Source organism: Trichechus manatus, unplaced genomic scaffold (assembly GCF_000243295.1).
Source record: "Trichechus manatus latirostris isolate Lorelei unplaced genomic scaffold, TriManLat1.0 scaffold00120, whole genome shotgun sequence".
In the NCBI taxonomy this organism is placed as follows: Eukaryota; Metazoa; Chordata; class Mammalia; order Sirenia; family Trichechidae; genus Trichechus; species Trichechus manatus.
The window spans coordinates 1,831,370-1,852,905 of NW_004444056.1; the positions used below are offsets into that span (position 1 = coordinate 1,831,370).

The window sequence follows — 21,536 nt, forward strand, 5'->3', positions numbered from 1 at the left end:
TCTCACTTTAGATGAAGGTTTACAGAACAAAATAGTTTCTCATTAAACAGTACACGTATTGCCCTATGACAATGGTTAAGAACCCCACCACGTGTCAACACTGTTCTTACTCAATCTTGGGTTCCCTATCACCAGCTTTCCTTTCCCTTTCTGCCTTCTAGTCCTTGTCCCTGGACTGCTGTGCCTCATTAGTCCCGTTTTGTTTTATAAGGCTGTCCAATCCCCAGCTGAACGGTGAACCTCAGGAGTGACTTCACCACTGAGCTAAAAGGGTGTCCGGGGGCCATACTCTCGGGGTTTCTCCAGTCTCTGTCAGGCCAGTAAATCTGGTCTTTTTGTGTGTGGTAGAATTTTGTTCTACATCCTTCTCCAGCTCTGTCCAGTACCCTCTGTTGTGAATCCCGTTCAGATATAAGCCGTTTTTTAAAGATTCTTTTGGGAACAAAATTTAGATGCTAAGAGTATTAATACTTACCTTCATTTTCTTTCTTGGGGGGTAAGGTTGTTACACTCTCATCTTTCTGTAATTGAAGACTTTTCCCATCAGGTATTATTATAGATTCTTTTTCCTATTAGAAAAATAAAAGTTTATTACTATAAAGCTGAGGGATTGCATTTATCTTCTCATAGTCACAGTTAGTGACATTTTTTTATGTCCATATAGGAGTCTATACATTACTTCATTTCATCAATTTTTAAATTAAAATGTAAATTTTTGGTTAGCTTCCTTTCACTCCATACTGTGGCCTCCTTGAGTAAAAGAACTAGGTCTTTTACTTTTTTTTTTTTTTTAAATCTCTAATAGCTGAACTGAGTGCTTAGTAAGTGTTGAACATACTGAAATTCAAAACAAGAGCTAAGAGGGAATTCTCTAAATTGGAATGAAAATTTTTCTGAGGTGAACACCTGAAATGAAGATGCTATCTTGAAATAATCTTTATGTAGAGTAGCTCTTTTAATTATTCTTTATGGTTCTTGTCTGAAAGTGAGTTCCTATATCATACTCTACAGTTTGGAACGGGACTAAAACATCGGTTGTTTCACACTTGTAAAGGACTGAGTGAGCTCTTTTGTTCTCTTCTGGTGGTGACCCTTTGAATTACATAGATGCCTCCATTATGCCCTGACCCTTAGAGCTTTTTTTTAAAATAATATTGTGTTTTTGGTGAGGGTTTACACAGCAGTTTAGATTCCCATTCAGTAGTTTCTACACAAATTGTTCAGTAAATTGGTTACATTCTTCACAATTTGTGAACATTTCCAGTACTTCTGTTCTGGTCGTTGTTTTCTTAGAGCTCTTTTATCCAAGCCTACGCATCCTGCTGCATACTGCCAGTCTAGGCTGTTAACTCTAGGGGGTTAGGTCTTTTATCATTTACTGTCTTCTTTTCTGCTGTAGGAGAGTACATTTTCTGCTGTTAGATTAAAGTCTATTACGAAGGGTCCTATTCTTTCTATCCTTTGTAAGCATTTTTTCCACATTTAGTCTCAGTCTTGACGCTTAACTCTGTCCTTAGCCTTCATTTTCCCACGTGTGTTCTAATTGAATATTTCTTCCTCACTCTACATTTGTATATCAAGTCCTGTTGAATTCTACTCCTCTTTAAAAGTACCTTAGTCCTGCATTTATATTAGGATAGAGAAACTTACTAATACCCTGTGAAGAGAAGAAGCAGAGAGCAAATCATGTCTAACCTTGTTATTTTTTAGAAACCAGGGAATTGTGAAAGTGTTTTATAATTAATTATTAGAGTCAAATTTTGTTGACAATAGCTTATATGTTTCTTTTTTTTAATTTGATGCTATAACTAGTTTTACCTATTTTTTTTTTTCCTTAATAATGGGCAAAAATAATACTAGCAGATTAACTCCATTGAAAGAAACTGTGAAGTTAGTATTTGCTCATTGTGCACTTAAAAAAAAAAGGAAAAAAGTGATTATAACAGGTCGATCTTAAAGTCTTTACCAACTTATTTACAGTGGAGAAGAACTTTTGAAGCAATCTACATTGTTATATATTTGGCTACATTTCTCATTTTCCATTATTTGTGTGTTTGTGTGTGTGTGTATGTGTGAGTGAGGCAGAATGGGCAAGAGATTCTTATGTGCTGTATTAACTTTTTCCTTATCCAGCCTTCATTTCTGTGTGCCAAAAAAAGCACGAGTAATTACTTAGCCCATAAAGGAGTGGTGTGATTAATGTGGTAAAAAAGTCCTCCCTGCAGAGTATTAGCTTGATGCCAGTTACTTCGTAAAGATTGATAAAGAGTCTAAGCTGTTGAAACTGATTTAAAAAAGAAAGTCCCATATAAATAGTTTATTACTTTTTGGTACTGTGTGTTGTTGACATACATAAATTATTGTGAAATGCTATAGATACCAGAATAATCAGTACTCTTCTGTTTATTTCCTTGAACTTCTTTTTCCTAAAATAATAAGCCTTAAGCTGATAATTCATCTTTATTTCTCCTAATACACATTTCTTCTAATTTATTTTTGAGGCAATATAATATGCAAGTATCGGGCACTGTGTAACATTACTTAACATACAAGTCTTAATGAGTCAAGGATCATCTTAAAGTCTAGTTTTTCTAAAGTGTTTTTTTGTTGTTGTTGTTGTTGCTATAGATACTATTTAGTTACCATAGATGCTGTTTATTAATTTGGGAGGCATGCATACTCTAAAAATATAATTGTAGGAACAATTACTTTTGAATCGTTTAAGATATTATCCTCTCCCTTCACCTATCACACACACTTTTAAGAAAAACAAAATCATGCATTTAAATGGGCTACTGTTTTAGAAGTTGAATTTAGAATAGAAATAAAGTACCTTAATATTTTTTCCATCCAGGTATTTATCCTCATAATCTTCGCTAAATATGGTTTCTTCAAAATTGTCTGTTCCGTAATCATAGATACTGCGTAAGTCCTGCTGAGTTGGTGGTGCTGGCTTTATCAAAGGCGCAAGCAGTAACAGAAGAAGTATAGACTGCAGAGTCTTCATTTTAGCAAAAATCAAGGTGACTCCAAGTTAATAACTAGTGACCTGCTGACCGTAGGACAATATTCTCTTTTTCCCTGAAAATAAAAATGCAGACCATCGAAACAATATTTAAAGCTTAGAGAACTTTTTGGCAGGGTTTTAGCATTAGGAGCCCAGAGACCAAGTATTTAACCCTTAGTGAATTAGATGCTAACATTTTTAGTATCAGTGAATATTCTGAAAAATAGTTTCAGAAAATAGTTATAGTTCTTCTTTATCAGTTATTTCAAGCAATGTTGATAATTTCAGTGTCTTCATAATTAGCTGCTGTGAACAGAGTTACTTGTTTGCAATTGGAAACTTCTTAGAATACCTGTAGTATAAATAGTTAAAATGAATACTCAATGTCTTCTCTCATGTGAGTTAGATATCATATTTCAGCTTTGCTACTTTATAAGAATTCTTGATTTGCGTTGGTATAAACAGAAACGAGTTCCAAGAAAAGTTTTAAAACTTAAACTTTAAATTTAACATCATGAAAAGTAGTCATTTACACTTACTTTTAAGTTGTACAGAATAAAGTAAAAGCTGTAAGTCTTTAATTTTTTCAGTTTTATAATTTTAATAGATATCACTATCTTATTTTTGGTTAATATTTTCTTTCTAAGTTTTTAATTATAGAAAATTAAAAAACTGTATTGCAGACTACAGGACATAAAACTTTAATCAGGGAACTTTGGGGAATGTAATGAAAAGAATTCTTTTTAGGGTTACCAGTGGATTTTATCTGGTGGGTGCACATTTCAGGCTTTTTCTTAAGTAACTTCAAACACAATCACTCTGAATTGTTGTCATCGTATTCTAGATGTCAGTGTGTCAAAAATCCAGTGGTTGGATATTAAGAATAAAATGGTTTTATGGCTTTCAGCACCCTGTTCTTGTCTACATGGATCTTAAAGTTATCTAAAAGTATTTAAGTATTTTTTATACAAAAGTATTTTTTAAAGATTGTTCAAGGTAACAAACTTAAAAAAATTAAAGAGATGGACTTTACATTTATTATTAATGTTAGATGAGTCACACTGTAACAAACAATATTTAAAATAGTTTGTGAATAAAGAGCCTACCGTTTTAGCTGTTTTGAAGTTTTTTGTGGTTTTCCTGAATAGATGTTCATGCCTGTGCATTAGCCCCAAGTGGGAAGGTGAATGAGGAAAGCTGTGGATTGATTTCAAACTGCTGAATAAAATTTTAGGGTCCAACAGCTTTAAAATTAGTTTCCACGTGGTGGAGGTCTTTGCCAACATTCTTTCTCTAGGGTGAAATGCAGTGTGTTGTACTAGAGAACTGTGCTTAAAATATTTGTAGCTCTGTATTGTTTGCTTCTACTAATTTACCCTACTCTCATTATATTTTTACCTTGTGTAGGAAACACTAATGTTTTAGTGAATATTAGTTTATGATGAGGACAGTTATAAAGTTGTGCTTTTCATTTCAATGCTTTCCTAGAATATAAAACATCTGTTTTTTGAATGAAATAGAACACCAAACCAAAGCATAGTCTATACTCTTAATTTTATGAGTAAAAATATTGTTTCAGTAGTACACTTAGTTTATATCCAAAAACTTTTCAATCTAAAAATTAATTTTAGCACAAATGAATTTATTGTTTCATCATTTTAGAGGTTTTCCCCTTTATTATAGTTACATATAACAAAAACCCAAATGTGAGAATTAGTTGTTTTTAAAAATAATTTTGTAATTTGGCATTTGAGGGAAAAAAGATATTTTTGTTTGCTAAGTGAGGGGAATTGTATAAAAATTATTTTAATATTAAATTTTATTTTAAAATGTTAAAATGATATTTTTAAATACATTATAGGCATCTTTAAAGTTTCACTTTTATTTTTTAACATTTCTTTCTCCTCTAAGCTAAAAATTTAACAAATATGGATAAATATCATATTACAAAATGGAAAAAGTACTAATTTGTTTTCTATTTAAAATTGACTTTAAAACCTTTTGAATAATGAAGCAGCAAGTATTAGTTTTGTTTTTGCATTGTATGGCATTTTTAATAGGATGTTAAGAAGTGACCTGGATAGATGTTAAAATCTCTACATTTAGAGATTCATGGTTTTATTAATGGTATCTACAATGTGATATTTTATACAATGGAAAATTATTTTGTTGATTGTAACATATTTAATTGAAAAATTATGGCCAGGGAATAAAATTTTATTGGCATTCATTCATTTAATAAAAGTTTATTGAGCACTAGTTCTGTGATGTAGATACTCAGACAAATAAAACTCAGGTTCTCCCCTTAAGGAACTTGTAGTCTCTGAGTCTGCAGGAGAGGCAACACACAGGTAATTAAAATGTAAGGTGATGCCTGCTGCACAGAAATGTGCAGAGTTCTGTGTTAGGCTGGGAAAGGCCATAAACCTTGATCAGGTGAGGTCATGGAAGGCTTTGCCAAAGAGGCTGCACCCAAGAGCAAATACAAGAAGAGGGTAGAGGTGGGGGTGAGATGTTCTAGGTAAGAGTAGCAGCACACAGGTAGGAGCTGTGGGGATACATTCTTTAGAAGTTTTATAATTAGTTACATATGGCTGGGGCTTGGAGGGTGAGAGAGAAGAGATGAGGGGAATAAAGCATACTTTTAAGAGATGTGACTAAACAGGGAAATAGAGGTCAGATTAGGGAGAGTCTTTTATACCCTGCTAAGGTGTCTGGGCTGCATTCTGTAGGCAGTTTGACACCACTGAGAGAGTGACATGATCCAATCTGCATTTTAGAAATATCCTTCTAATGTTGCGTTTTTGAATAATACCAATGCTTGTCTATTATAATAGGAATTATCGCAAATTTAGCAACTTAAAATAACATGCATTTATCATTTCACAGTTTCCATGTGTCAGGAGTCCTGGCGTGGCTTTGCTTGTTTCTCTGCTTCAGGATCGTATCTGAAAGCTGCAATCAAGGTGTTAGCCAGGGTTGAGGTCTAACTTCAAGACTTGAGGAGGAAAAGATCTACTTCTAAGCCCATGTAGTTGTTGGCAGCGTTTAATTCTCTGCAGGCCCTGGGTCTTAGGGCTTCAGTTGCTTGCTGGCTGTCAGCCAAAGGCTACCCTTAGTTCCTTGCCACATGGCCTTCTTTAAAGGGCAGCTCATGACATAGCAGCTTGCTTCTTCACTGCCAGAGAGGGAGATAGTCACCTAGCAAGATGGGTGTTACAATCTTATGTAACATAATCACATACATGTAATCACATATACGTGAACACCTTTGCTATATTTACTTGGAAGCAAATTACAGGTCACACACACCTGAAGGGGAGAGGATTAGGCAAGGAAAGAGTCTGGAAATAGAATTAAACTGGAAAATAAACCTATGTTCCTAATTAAAATATGTTTGAAACATAAGTTGCTTTCTATTCCGCAAAGAACTGTTGTATCCTTTTATAAAGCTATTTAGCCTTCACTGTACAGTAATGAAAGGAGCTGTAGTGGCACCGTGGTTAAGCGCTTGGCTGCTAACTGAAAGGTCAGAGGTTCAAACCCACCAGCCACTCTGCAGGAGAAAGATGTGGTAGTCTGCTACCGTAAAGATTTGCAGCTTTGGAATCCCTAAGGGGCAGTTCTACTATGTCCTATAGGGTTGCTATGAGTCAGAACCAACTTGACAGCAATGGGTTTGGTTTAGTACAGTAGTAAAAGATGAAAGGTGTCTAATATTCAAGAGCAACCATTTTTCCAAAAATGAAAAAAGTTTTCTCCGTGGAATTCTTTTAGGTAACCTGATTATTGCATTATCCTTGGTGTCTTTCTAGAGATTTTTTTTTTATTTTCAAAGGTATCCCGTCCCATTGGTCTGTTGGTTCTACTTCTCAATTGTTTCTCGGCAGTAGATTTCAAAAAATATATTGAATGGAATTGAGTTATAGAAACAAGGTAGCCCTGGAAAGGAGTATTCTTTGGAGGTGGCTTGGTTCTACTGATAGAGATTGTATAACTACTGAGTGGATTCGCTATTCAAGAAAGGCCACAGGCAGGAAGAGTCTTTGCCCATCTTTCATCTATACCCTCTAACTCTATAGGAAATAGTGTGGTTTAGGAGTTAGAGCACCTAAAGTGCTAGTTCTGTCATTAATCCTCCCATGATCTTCAGCAAGTTATTTGCTGTAGCTTCTTTGGGCCTTGATTTCTTTTATTGTTTTTTAGAATCTAGTTACTACAGTTTCTCAACCTTGGCACTATTGACATTTTGGATTAGATAATGTTTCGTGGTGGAACACTGCCCTGTATGTTGTGGATTTAGCAGCATCCCTGGCCTCTACCCACTAGATTGCAGTAGTACCTCCACTCCCAGATGTGACAACCAAAAATGTCTCCAGACATTGCCAAATGTTCCTTGGAGGGCAAACTTGCCCCCAGTTAAGAGCCACTGAGTTTTTCTAGGTACTTATAGACCCTTTTAAACCTAACATTCTATGATTTTTATGGGAAGTCTATGGTTTGAATCTCCATCTTAGATAGTGTGCCTATACATGAAGCCCAGTCATTTGGTCAAATGAGATAAAGATGGGAATCCATTTACTTCCCACACTAAAGGGTGAAACTTAAAGGGAGGAGAATTCTAGCTCATGATAAAAAATGTATCTTACTTGCAGATTTACTCTTTCTAAGTAATGCATAAAGGTCGTTACAGTTGAATTGTCAACCTAAACATGTAAAGTGATGACAAATGTGTCCATGATTTTTACTTGCTAGGCATAGTTATATTTTTTTTGGAAATTGGAGCATATAAGAAACTTTAGGCTTTTAGCTGTTATGATTTAATCTAGTTTCCAGCTGTTGTAATACTTCCAGGGTTTAGAAATAGATTCAGAATCAGGAAACCAGAGTTTTAGTTCTAGCTGTCCTTGGGGTCATATGAATTCTTTGCAATAGGAGAAGTATATAGAAAAGACAGGGTTTGTCATTCTTTTTTTCCTCCTGTGTAGTTGGTTATATGATATACATAGGTGTGTATTTCAGTTTAGTGGTCCCAAACTTGAGGAATAAAGTGAAAATGTATAGTGTTTCAAGTAATATTTAAACACAGGCTAACCAGTATTATTGTAAGTGAATTTATTAAATATCCTTTATTTGTATTCTCTAAAAGCTAAATGCATGTTTGTTAAGCTTTTATGTTGTTTACTAAACTTGAATTTATGGTGTGGAATTCACATGTAATTATAAAAACCAATTTTATTTGTTTATCATCACAAAAACAGTTCAGTCTATTAGGTAATATAACTAGATTCTTTGAAGTATAATGAGAAAAATAATATATGATTTTTCATGTTTTGCTTTCATGTTATAAACATTTAATCAACTATTTTAGTCTGTAGCTCTGATATGTAATAGTAATCTTGAGTACTAGTTGAAGAAATTTTTATTTGTTAGAGTTTCTGCTAGGGGAGTATTGTTTTTTGTTTTGTTTTTGTTTTTAATCAGAAATATTTGGGGTGGGTATGAGTACCCCAAGGGCATATTCAAATAACACAAGAAAGTTGTCAGATTGCCTACTCAATGGATCATGTTAACTATTAACCTTTTGTTTTGCTGAGCTTTGTGATAAGTTTAAATATACACAGCTTTGGAAAGAGGCACCAAGAGTAGAGTTGAATTGTTCTTCCTGATACACAGAGGAGAGTTTTAAGGTTCTCTTGGGAGAGAGGAGCCTGGAGCTGAGTGCCATGTGAGGGAGGGTGGAGCAAACCCTCTCTCCTCTCCATGGTAGGCCATGCAGAAGGGTACTTTGGAAAGCAGAACTATCAAAGAGTAATTTTGAATTTGTTTGTTGTTGAATGTTTAGGCACTCTCCCCTCTCTCCCTAATGAAACCTTTATCTTTGTATGAGTAGAATCTTCGAAGGAACCTGAAGAGATGCTGACTGTCTCCGTTCTCTGTGCTCTCTGGTACCAAAAACAAAATGAAACATCGCAAGGGATTAGCACCCAGATTGACACAGGAGTGTTTAAGCCCAGCTAACATGTGTCTAGTTGTCTGCTCTGCTAGAGCAGTTGAAAATAATAGTTACTGTTTATTGCCTACCTATAGTCTGCACTTTGTTAAATGCTTTATTATGTACATTGTTTCTTTTTATCCTTATAATATCCTGCGAGAACTATCTTCTACATAAAAATGAGAAAAGAAAAGCTTAGAGAATCTAAGTAACTTATTCAAGGTCACCCAGCTAAGAAGTGTAAAGTCATGCAATTTTATTCTTAGCTAAGGCTGTTCTTTGAGAATTGCAGTGTATTTTCTCTTAGCAGCTCAGGAATTCTGAAAATTGGAGGGTTTTTGTTTGTTTGTTTGCTTTGAACTTTGCGGAAGGTGAAACAAAAAATCACCACGCCTCAACTTCTGGAGCTTGTTTTCTCCATTTTCTGCCAGTGGGTTCCTACTTATCAAGGTGTCTTTTCTTCCTGGAAGCCCTCAGCTACTTCATTACTCCCTAGCCAGAAGTAAAAAGTGTGGTATCTATACTCACATAGCTTTTCACAGTTACTGACACTTCAGCAGTCATTTTATTTTTTCCTTCTATTAGAGTGAGTTGTTTAATCTTATCTTCTCCATTAAGTTTTTTAATAGTAGCTTTATTGAGATAATGTACATACCATGCAATTCACTCATTTAAAGTGTACAATGTTTAAAATTTAACATTAAAATTTAAACTGTACGGTTCAATGGTTTTTAGTAATTTCATAGAGCTGTGCATTTATCTCCACAATCAATTTTAGAACATTTTCTTTATTCCACAAGGGAACTTTATACTCATTAGCATCACTCCCCATTTCTCTCTAATTCCCACCCTCAGCAGCCCTTGGCTACTAATATTTTCCTTGCTGTAGATTTGCCTGTTCTAGACATTTTATATAAATGAAATCATATAATATGTGGGTTTTTGTGTCCTGCTTTTTTCACTTAGCATAATGTTTCATGGTTCATCTGAATCATAGCATGTATCAGTACTTCATTTCTTTTTATGAACAAACAATATTCCATTGTATGTATATAATACTACATTTTGTTTATCCATTCATCAGCTGATGGAGTTTTGGTTTGTTTTGTTATGCTTTTGCTATGGTGCTATGAACATTCATGTATAAGTTTTAGTGTGAACATATGTGTTCGATATTCTTGGGTGTAAACCTAGGAGCAGAATTTGTTTAACTTTTTGGGAAACTGCCAGACTGCTTTCCAAAGCAGCTCTAATCCTACCAGCAATATATGAGAGTGCCATATTTCTCTACCTCCTTGACAACACTCTTTAATATCTGACTTTTTAATTATAACCATTTTAGTAGATATGAATGGGTATTGCATTGTGGTTTTGATTTACATTTCCCTGATGGCTCCTCATTAAATTTTAAATTCCTGTAGTTTAGAAATGGAGTTCCTGGGTGGTGCAAAAGGTTAAGCACCCAACTACTAGCCAAAAGATTGGCAATTGAAACCCACCCAGCGGTGCCTTGGAAGACAGGCCTGGTGATCTGCCTCCGAAAGGTCACAGCCTTGAAAACCCTACTACTCTGACAAACATGGGGCCACCATGAGTCGAAATTGACTCAACGGACCACTAACAACAGCAGCAACAGTTTAGAAATAGTCTTATCTTACTTACTTCCTAAAACACCCACAGTATTTTGCACATATTAGCTCAGAATAAATGTTTGAGTTTGTAACCCTATTTTTAAGAATTGCATCAAAGGGAAAAATTTTTTGCCTCTGTTGAAAATGTGCTTTGTCTATATCACTAGCATTTTACTTTTAATTCCCAGACTTATATCTTATAGTGTCACAGTCACACATATGTACTCTGTTTCATGATCTCTCATTGCTAAGCTGTATGACTTGAATAATGTTGATTAAATGAATACATGGAGTTTTGTTCATGTTCGTTCTGGATTGTTGAGATTGTCCCTGGGACAGGTGGGTGTTCTAGTTCTGATATATGCTAATAATCTACTCAAAGGTATAAAGAGCATTAGAGGCTTTATTTTTAACTAACATCTCCAGAAAAAGAAAGCTCACCACTTGAAACTACTTCCAGAATATAATATTGCTTGTCTGGTTGTTGCATATTGTTCAAATTGGTATCATTTGTTCTTTGAATTCCCTGTATATGCAGCCCCAGATTTTTATTTATCCTTTATCTGATGAATTCTGTGAAATGTTAGCCTGGTAAATCAAGAGTTTCTCACAGCAGTTAGATATTCTCCATTATAAAACATGCTGAAAATATTTCAGAATGATGGATAAATGTTATTTATTATTAATATTGATTTAAAGATGTTAAAGCCTCTTCTAATGTTCAGATTTTAAAGGACCTGTATTCAACTTTGGCATAATGTAAATAAGGCATAAGGCATTTCTTATTGAACAACCAACCAGTTATAGTCGAGTCGATTCCAACTCATAGTGACCCCATGTGTATCAGAGTAGAATGTGCCCTATAGGGTTTTTGATGGCTGATTTTTTGGAAGTAGTTTGTCAGGACTTTTTTTCAAGACATCTCTGGGTAAACTTGAACCTCCAACCTTTCCATTAGCAGCCAAGTGAGTTAACCATTGGCATCACCCAGGGATATCTTTATTTTACAAAGCACTTAATAGCAAATTCTATGTACATAAAACCAGGAAACACTTCTCTAGTTGAATTTACTATAAAACGTATTTGTCCCAGTTCAAATGGAGTACAGTAAAAATTGTTTTCGACAATAGTTGAAATTTGCTAAAATACGGATTGCAGTTAGATAATTTGGTATTGTTTTAGTTATCCATATACAGGGTTTATAATTTTGTTGCTTTGGTGCTCTGAGAGAAAGACAAGACCAGGTGATATCATGAATCTGTATACCTTGGATCCTTAGTAGGGTAACTTCTTGAAAATCAAAACTATTGTCCTATGCTGGGTGGTTCAAACCAACCTAGCCGCTCCGTGGGAGAAAGATGTGGCAGTTAGCTTCTGTTCAGATTTACAGCCTTGGAAACCCTATTGGGCAGTTCTACTCTGTCCTGTAGGGTCACTATGAGTCGCAGTTTATTCCACGGCAACGGGTTTGGTTTTTGGTCAATGGTGGGACCAGGGAATGGATACCATAGTGATGAGATTGCAAACAGAAGTGTGAAAGCTTTTGTGGTGATTAGAACAAAGGAAATAACTGACTCCTTATACTGAATGGCTGCTTGTTACATTAATATATGCTCCTATAATTGGAACATGATTTTTATGGTGGTTCAAAGGACATGGCTTCCAGTTCTTAGCTTCTAAAACTACACCTTTCATCATTCTTAGAAAAATCACTGTTAATAGAAATGGCATACTCAAACTTTTTTCCCCTAACATAATAATCTTTTTACATTTAAAAAGTGTAAGAAATCATTAAAGTTTAGGTTTTGATTTCCACTTGTCACTCTAATATATATTTCCAAATATTTGTATAATTGAGAGTAAGTTCTAATCCCTATGATGCAAATTTTATCAACAACTTAAATTTAGTATTTAGTTAGATTTGCATTGAATGATAAGGTTTTGTAAAGTCATAAATGTATACCTATATAGTTTCCTGCCATTCTTGAGTTTAATAATGATGAGGGTCAAAATTTTCTTCTGTTCCTTCTTGTTCTTGGACTTCATAAGCATTGTTATGATCATCATCATCATAATCATCATCATCTTGATGTCTTCGGAAAACTTGGGTCTTCAGTTGTATTGTTTTACCATTAGTGCTTCTTTGTTCACCATAATAAATACTATGCATGTGAGGGAAGCAGAAGAAAATGTATGAGCTTATTGGTTCTTTCAGCTTATTTTGGTCTATACGAACGTATGTTAAATGGTGATAATGTAGTGGGTTAATAGATGGACACATCAGTGTAGCATTGATATCTGAAAAATACAAATTAAAAATTAATCCTGCTGCACTCCATCTAATATCCTACATGCGTTTTATTAAAATGTTATATGGTTGATATCGTTTTATCAAGTTTTGCAAGTGGAATTAGATTTAATTATATTTTTACGTTAATCAAATGATGAAAATGAAGAAAATAAAACTATAATGAGTTTTACATTATATAAATAAATATTCCTTCGTTGGCTTTTCTGAGTATTTAAGTAATAAATTCTTACCAAAACAATCTAAAAAAAAAAAAAGTAAAAATCACCAGTAATCCTCCCATTCAGGATATTTCTCAGTGTTCAAGGTGGTAAAATTTAATAGAAAATACTTAAACTTTATAGCACGTCTTTCTCTGGGGCCAATTTCTGCCATTTCCCCAGCCAACTTCAGAGCAACCATTTTCAGCAATGTGTAAAGCATAGATTATTAAAGATTAGTAAAATGTAAATATACCATTCATTCTTTAACAAATAATAAAATTTTACATACTTTCAATTTCATTGTTTTCTATGTATAGGTGTTCCAAATTTCTTGGAATGTAGAATGCTTGCTTCAATTTGTTGTGTCCAACATTGAGCTCTCTAAGGTTGGAAAGATTAAATATATTATATGGAATGTCTTGCAGTTTGTTGTATGACATTCTTAGAGCACGAAGTTCTCGAAGTTCCTTAAAGTAATTTTCTGGTATAGAAGAAATTGAATTATTTTCTAAAGACAGATACATAAGTGAAGAAGGTAAATCAGGAGGCATTGATTCCAGTCTGTTACTACATAGGTTGAGCTGCATTAATTTTTCCATTTTGGAGAGGATTTTCTCTTTGAACATAGAATCATAAAGATGATTATAACAAAGATCAAGCATGGTCAAGTTTTTCAACCCATCCATGGCATTTGCCTGCAGTCTAGAGATTTCATTATAGCCAAGAAGGAGTCTTTCCAAAGATTTAGGAAGAGGAAATGGAAATTCTTCTAAATTGTTATGCTCTAGGTGAAGCTGTAGTAGATTTGAAAACTTAGTAAATACACCATGATCAATCTTCTGAGATTTAATTTTGTTGTGACTAAGATTAATTTCTTTAAGATGAGTTGCATTAATGAATGGATTTTCAGTCACAGCTTCAATTTCATTGAACTGAAGGTAGAGTTGCTGAATGTGCATTGGAATATTTGGGATAGTCTTGAGTTTGCGGTTATCACAGTACATTGATGTTGGAAAATTAGGTGGACAAAAGCATTCACTGGCACAGCCTGAAGTATGCTTATGAAAAGGAACTCCATATTCTACATTTTGGTGAAATTGGAATTCTGGTTCATAGACATCATCTGGCTCTTGATCGTAGTCTTCATCCCACTGATAAGTTTCATATTGGCAATACACCTTGACTCCAAAAAAGAAGAAAAGGACACATACTTGACTTAAAAAGCCCATTGTCTTCTTTTGTCCTGTTGCAAGTAGAAAAGGAATATGTTATGGGAAAAGTGAGTAAAACTCAGAATAATTCTTCATAAATTGATAGTTACGTAAAATAAACCTATGTCTATACTGAAAGATGTAAAAGTGTCCAAAAAGAATGAGCAATGTTCAAACCAAAATCAGTGTTTAAGTACCAATGAGGGGATATTTTTTAAAAGTCACGAATTACGTTAACCAGAGTCAAAAGTTTACTGTTCTAGACTTTTTACTAAGTAACCATCTTTAGTTTATCTTGCTTTATAGAGTTATGATTATAGCATGACATCTCTCAACTACAAAGCCTGTTGCTCTTTCCACTATAAATGCTGGGTATTCTTACTGATTATTTGATCCTTTTAAGGGATCCTATGAGAAGAGAGCCCTGGTGGCGCAGTGGTTAAGCATTCGGCTGCTAACTGAAACATCAGCGGTTCTAACCCACCAGCTGTTCCATGGGAGAAAGATGTGGCAGTCTACTTCCGTAAAGATTACAGCCTTGGAAACCCTATAGGACAGTTTATTCTGTCCTATAAGATCACTAGAGTTGAAATCAAGTTGATGGCAACAGGTTTATGAGACAAGAGACCCTACTATTTTAGTTAGCTTTTGCGTAGATAATTTTTTCTTAATATTAAACCAAAAGCTGCCTCCCTGTAACTTCTATTTATGATTCTTTTCTCTGCCTTTTGAAAGAACATGAAACACTCCCTTCTATATGACAGCTTCAGATATTTAAAAATAGTTACTGTGTTTCTTCTTAGTGTTTTCTGTCCAAGCATAACTACCCCTTCAAATTTTCCTTCTTTGAAACCATTTCCAGAATCCAATTATCTTGTCTGACTCTACTTAAATAAAAACCAGTAGCTATTCAGTTGATTCCAATTCATGGTGACCCCACGTGTGTCAGAGTAGAACTGTGCTTCATAGGGTTTGCAAATAGCTGATTTTTTTTTGGCAGTAGATCACCAAGCATTTCTTCCAAGGTGCCTCTAAAAAAAAAAAAGTCATTGCCATCAAGTCAACTGTCACTCATAGTGACTGTGTAGGCAGAGTAGAACTGCCCTCATAGGGTTTCTAAGGAGTGACTGGTGGATTTGAACTGCCAACCTTTCGGTTAGCAGCCTGAGCTCTTAACTGCTACACCACCAGGGCTCCAAGGTTCCTCTGGGTGAACTCAAACCTCCAACTTTTCAGTGCAGTCAAGCATGTTAACCGTTTATACCACACAGGGACTCCTCTACTTGAAAACCTACTTCAAATTCCAAACACACACAATATTTACATGCTGTAAAATTTTGGTTTCCAATAGATTATTTGTACATTTTTCTTGCTACCTTCCTAGGTTCCTTCTTTCCATTAATATTTTTGAGTTAAGTCCTAGATATGCAAAGATTAAAATCACACTGCTCCTGTCTCCAAGGAGTTTAAGGTCAAGTGGAGAATCAGAGAGATACATGATACAATGCAGTATGACTGTATTGTGTAGAGTAAGATTGTAAAAGTGGGAGTATTCAGCTCAAGAAAGACAGGGAATGCTTTACAGAAAATTAACACTTATTTGAGCTGAAATTTGAAGTTGTAGTGGATAGCAGATTATATGTTGGACAAAGAGCCTGAAAACTTTCAGTCGTATGATTTACGATGGTCAAGTCACTTAACGTACTTGCCTTTTGCCTCACCAATCAAATGAAAATCATAATGACTCACTTGCTTATCTCATACGGTTATTGTTGGAATCATATGAGATATGCATGTAAAAGTGCTGAAAATTGGAAAATGGTATCCAAATAGAATAAGTATATTAAAGAATCCCTTTTATTCTGCCATTCTTATCCAGGATTCTGTGATAGAATTAAGCTTTAATGCCCTAACGTATCATTAAAACCAGTTGCCCTCTAGTTGATTCCGTCTCATAGCAACCCTGTGCATCATTGAATGTAATGAAATAACTTGTCTCCTATTCATCTGGTTATTTTTCGTAGTGGGATAATTGAGAAAACAGTTATTTAAATCTTTTTCTCTGGCAGAACCTCATTTCGGAAAAGCTGTTCTAGACCTTAACGTCTCAGTTTCTTCTTTCTTTTCTTACTGATTATTTAATGTCAGAAACTAAAAAAATTATAGAACGTAGTTACTCAAGAAGGGTCAGAGACCCATTATCTCTCTTCCCTCAATGACATTGTCCTCCATTCTACCCCACCATCACACCCATGCACCCACATCCTGGACCTTGTCATTACTAGAAACTGCAACCCCTTCATACTCTCAATCTTGAGCATTCTGCACACTCACCTACCTTGCTTTCTTTTCTTCCAAGAAAATGAAATCAAACAATCATAAAATTAGGCAGGTCTCCAACACTACAGCTCCCCACATGTCTACATTTGAGCCCGTTCACTCTGCCTTCCCTTTATTATTTTGGGTGAAGTTTCTGTTCTCCTGGCCAAGACAGTTACCCACCAGGCCCCATTTTTTTCTTGCCTACTCAAAAATGGTAGTCCTCTGAGTCTTGCATTGTCTTTTTTTCCTTCTCTGCTCGATCATTCTCAGGAGCATACAAACATGCTGTAATTTTCTCCACCATTTTTTTAAATTTCCCTGATTTCACAACCTCGTCTAGCTACCAACTATCTCTCTGCTTCTTTTCATTGCAAAACTCCTCAAAATAATTTTTTAATTTCACTCTGTACAATTCTTCCCCTCTTGGACCCACTTCAATCAGGTTTTCATCCCTGTCACTTTACCAGAACTACACTTGACAGGATTACCAGTGACCTCCACATTGCTAAAGCTGATGGCCAATTCTTGGTCCCTGTTCCATTTGACATATCTGCTGCATTTGACACCATTCTTGATGGCTTCCTTTAAATACTTCCTTCATTTACCCTCTACGACACAGTATTTTCCTCTTCCCCACTGGGCATTCTTTCTCTGTCTTCTTTGCTAGATCCTCCTCAACTCCCTGAATTCCTAGTATTGGAATGTCCAGGACTCAGTTGTTGGACCTTTTCTGTTCCACACTCTCCCTTAGTGATTCCATCCAGTCTGGGGCATTAAATGCCATGTAAATGCTAGTCCTTCCCAAATCTGTATTTCTGGCCTGGTTCTCTCCCCTGAACACATACTGTATACTTGATGATCTCCACTAGAATGTCTAATTGTTATCTCAGACCTACTGCAACCAAAGCCATCCTTCCCCCTCAGTCTTTCCCATCTCAGTAAATGATGACCTCATCTTTCCTCTTGCTCAGACCAAAAACCTTAAGAGTCATACTTGATACTTGTGTGTGTGTGTGTGTGTGTGTGTGTGTGTGTGTGTGTGTGTTCTCAACACAGAGTAATCTTTTTAAAATGTTGGAACATGTTGATTTTCTATTCAGAATCCTCAGGCGACTTCCATTCTCATTGAGAATAAAAGCTGAAGTCCTTACAGTGACCTACTGGGTGCTACATGATTCACCCCTACCTTCATATTTCTGAACATATTCTGGTCATCCCCCTGTTGTTGAATCTCCTCCAGCCCCATAGCCTCCTCCTTATTGCTCAAACAAGAAATGCCAAGTATGTTCCCTCCTTAGGGTCTTTCCACTTACTATTTTCTCTGCCTAGATGACTTACTTGTTCTCTTCCTTCCTTCTGGTCTTTGTTCCGATGTTACCTTCTCAGTGAGGCCTTCCCTGTAATCACCCTATTTATAACTGCACACACTCCTATCCTACGAGCCTCCCCTCTCATCTTCCTAGTCTTATTTTTCTTCATGGCACACATCACCATCTGACCTACTATATATTTTACTGGTGTATTTATTTTTTATTTTCTCCTGTCTTCACTCCTCACTGTTTGAACAGAAATTGTTGTCTGTTTTGTTTAGGTCTTTAAAAGTTCTTGGCACAGAGCAGGCAATCAGAAAAAAAAATTACATGAGTGAATCAATTAAATACTCAAAACTCATCTGTCACTTTTCTTCCCTACTTAGATTATATAATAATGTGACGCCACTGGTTTTGTAGTTTCCTACTTGAAAGAGTGTCATCCTCAAATTGAGATTTCTTTGTATTTCTTCTCTCAGATCTTATAAATAAATACAGTTTTAACATCTAAATAGGCTTAGGAACTACTTAGATAAAATCTGTAATACCATACTCTATTCTTCTCCATTCTTAGATGGCTCATTCATTCTAATTTATTTTCTTACATTTAATCTTATGCGTCTCTACAAGAAAATGCCATAATAGCAATGGTTTGATCTTTTTAATTACTTGTAATTTTGAAACTCATGAAATTTTCTTTTGCAAACTTAAATATATTACATCCATTGATCCTTCTTATCCATGAGATTTATGGAGGACAGTGTTGTGCAAGCGCAGTGGCTTAACCCGGCTTAGGAGAGACAGGGAATTCTTCGGTAGATATCGTTAGACCCAGACTTTCGGAGATTAGCAAGAATGGGTGTAAAACATCCTGTATGTTTTATTCACTAGTTTTATAATATTTTATATATTAATTAAATAGTGTTGTATTATTTATAGGATAGCATGTTAACTTTTTAAATTACTTGCCATATTTCATTTTAGTCTCACTATAGCCATTGGAATTGGGTTTCTTTTAAGAACTGGCAGATCCCTAAGGTAGATGGTGCTTACAGAACCATGCAAGTAGAATCAGAGAGGGAAAGAAGTGCAGCTATAGTATGTTCAGGCCACGTGTGAACTTTTAAGAGAGTAGCTTATGAAAACTCAATCTGAATTTCATCATTGTGTTAAAAACATTTGCAATCATCAATTAGTAACGTTACATTAGAGAATTAGAGTCGTGACTTTATTGTTCCACAATTATGAGGTGATCAGTATTGGAGAAAAGAAGGAGACCTGGATGATACTTTTCATACTGCACTTTAATTGCATAACTTTTATTTGGAATCAAGGCCTCATGACTGAGGTCTTTCTGAAAATAAAGGGGTTCTTAATGTTGTCTCCTTTTGGTCTTGTTGAGTACTTAAGAAGAAAAATTTCCCCTGAATAGCAATTTCTTTTCTAAATCTGAACTCATCATAGACATTGTCCTCATCCTTTAAGATTCTTAACCTCTGTAGCTCCACCTTGTCCTACTCCCTTTTCGCTAAGGGGAGTTTTCTGATGTGAAATCCATTCATAACTAATTGTCCATCATCTCATTCCCTGACCTCTAATTTCTAGTGGAATGCATTGTGTGTAAGTGCTCAAAAGATTTGTTGAATAACTGATTACATAAAAAAGTTATAGATTATATCTTGTTAGGAATGCTTATCTCTGCTCATGTTGATTATTTCTAGGTATTTATTTTGCCATGATGCTATCTTTGAATGAACATAGTCCTAGAGAAATTGGCTATTCTCTTTTCTGTTTCACATGTCTCCGTCACAATATGCTGTATTTGTCACTTTCCCTGTTACATTGTCTAATAGAAAAATACCAAACAAATGTGAAAAAGAAAGTTAAAGCAAAATTAAAATATATGTTACCAGTTTTTTTTTAATTATCCATTAATGTGAATTTTTTATATTACAGTTATAAAAGCTTCTGTCGTAACATTTCTCTTCATGCTTTCATCAAGAAAAATTCTAACTGAAATTATTACTAAAAATGAGGTACAATTTAGTTTGTTCTGGAAAGTTTAAAGTAATCAGAAAGCTTTGTAGCATTTTATTATTTAAAGACTTAATTGTTTTACTGGTATATCACAGAAACTAGTATATAAAAGACCAAGTATTAGTGTATGATTCAGAATTTTTCCCAAAGCAATTTAAAATTTAACTCTGTAAAATCAGTGCACATCACTATTACATGGCCGAAGGAAGTAAGACTCTTTTTGCTAATAAAAATACAAAAGTCCCCAAAACATTTTTAGCCATAGTGCAGTAAAACCTTAATTAACCGAAACCCTAGTAACTAGATCCTTCAGTAGACTAGATTGAGCACTCATATCTTCCCTTTGAGAAAGAGACAAATGAAAAACAAAAACATGCTAATATCAGGGATCTGGTGAGTAGAAAAAGTTTGAGAAAATTTTTCAGTGAAATTTATACAAATGCCCATCTTCTATACAACCAGAATCACAAGCATTGCTCAGATATATGGCTGTAAAGCATTTGCTGATTTTTTGTCATTTACAAATGAGATAGACAGTCAGAGAAGGAATTGATTCAGATTGAGATTGAGTCCTGTAACCTGAGAATTTTTCCTTTCATTCAAAGTAAAGAATTGAAACAAAGATTGTTTATTGGGTAAATATTAAGTAAATTAGAAAATTAAATTTACTTTCTTCCATGAACATTTTGGCTAACCAGAATTTTAATGTAGCCTGTACCAGATTTTCCTTCCAAATTGTGCTTTCATGGTAACAGCAATCTATTTTTAATATTAAACAAATCAAACAAACTTTTTTATTTTTAACAGTAGGAATAGTTTTTAAAAAATTGAAAATTATTTTATTTTCATACCTGTTGAATTTGCTTTAGTTTTCAGGGTTTGATGAATTTGAAATCCATTAAATGAATCAGAAATTCCTAAATTCTTAACTGAGTCTCTTAAAAATCCACAGTAACTGTGTGTCCAGACAGGACCATCCCTTGAATTACTCTAGCAAGTTAAGCAAATATAATCTGCTTAAAAAACACTTAGGTTGACTTAAAATTATGCATTTCTTTTTATTACACAGAAGTTTGTGGATTCAAATTAAAATGTTTGTATTTTTGATCAGACTTACGTGGCTTACTTCTTTCTTTTTCCCCTTAATTTTGGTTTGAGGTGTGGCAAGAATTTCCTCTAATATGAAAGGCAAACAGAATGAAATGAAACAGCATGCACTGATTACTGTTGTTATTTTCATTTTCATGCCAAAGAATTCTTCAAATTAAGGTCTACTGTAACTTGGAACTCAGTATCTGTCTTAGCAATTTAAGGTGGAACTCAGAGTTGTTTTGAGTCACTTGGTTGTCCAACACCTTGTGTGCACACTGATGCTTCTTTTTATTAAGACTTGGATTCACAATTAGAAACATAGCATTACACAGTTAGTTTATTTTTAAAATGAAATAGATTGTCGTTGGTTATACAGACGGAATATATACCTTTTCCAGACAAAGACTTACACTTTCTATC

The 21,536-nt window shown here is 34.7% G+C and overlaps 3 protein-coding genes across 5 annotated transcripts in view; 1 reads left to right on the forward strand and 2 right to left on the reverse strand.

Annotated features, from left to right (window-relative positions):
• The window catches only part of OGN (osteoglycin), a 29,733-nt gene extending 25,098 nt beyond the window's left edge, over positions 1-4,635 (reverse strand). The window contains exons 1-3 of one of the 2 annotated variants that reach the window (XM_004384220.2): positions 4,114-4,635; positions 2,834-3,081; positions 476-569 (exon numbers count right to left, since the gene is read on the reverse strand). In XM_004384220.2, the coding sequence (XP_004384277.1) occupies positions 476-569; positions 2,834-3,007 (268 nt within the window). In that variant the 5' untranslated portion in view covers positions 3,008-3,081; positions 4,114-4,635. The remainder of the gene's footprint in view (positions 1-475; positions 570-2,833; positions 3,082-4,113) is intronic. The other variant, XM_012557817.2, reaches the window with a different exon arrangement.
• The window catches only part of CENPP (centromere protein P), a 391,733-nt gene that overhangs the window by 160,775 nt on the left and 209,422 nt on the right, over positions 1-21,536 (forward strand). The gene's annotated exons all lie outside the window — the stretch shown is intronic.
• On the reverse strand, positions 12,227-14,690 carry OMD (osteomodulin). The gene is made up of 2 exons (XM_012557816.2): positions 13,434-14,690; positions 12,227-12,931 (listed from the first exon to the last, which is right to left on the reverse strand). Exons 1-2 carry the CDS (start codon positions 14,371-14,373, stop codon positions 12,624-12,626), a joined length of 1,248 nt encoding a protein of 415 aa, XP_012413270.1. The 5' UTR covers positions 14,374-14,690; the 3' UTR covers positions 12,227-12,623.

Excerpts from the sequence above, each read along its gene's own strand:
- OMD (XM_012557816.2), bottom strand. The coding sequence starts at position 14,373 with ATGGGCTTTTTAAGTCAAGTATGTGTCCTTTTCTTCTTTTTTGGAGTC. Across the intron at positions 12,932-13,433 it reads AGAAAACAATGAAATTGAAA|ATATCAATGCTACACTGATG; the intron begins GTATGTAAAATT and ends TGTATTTTTCAG.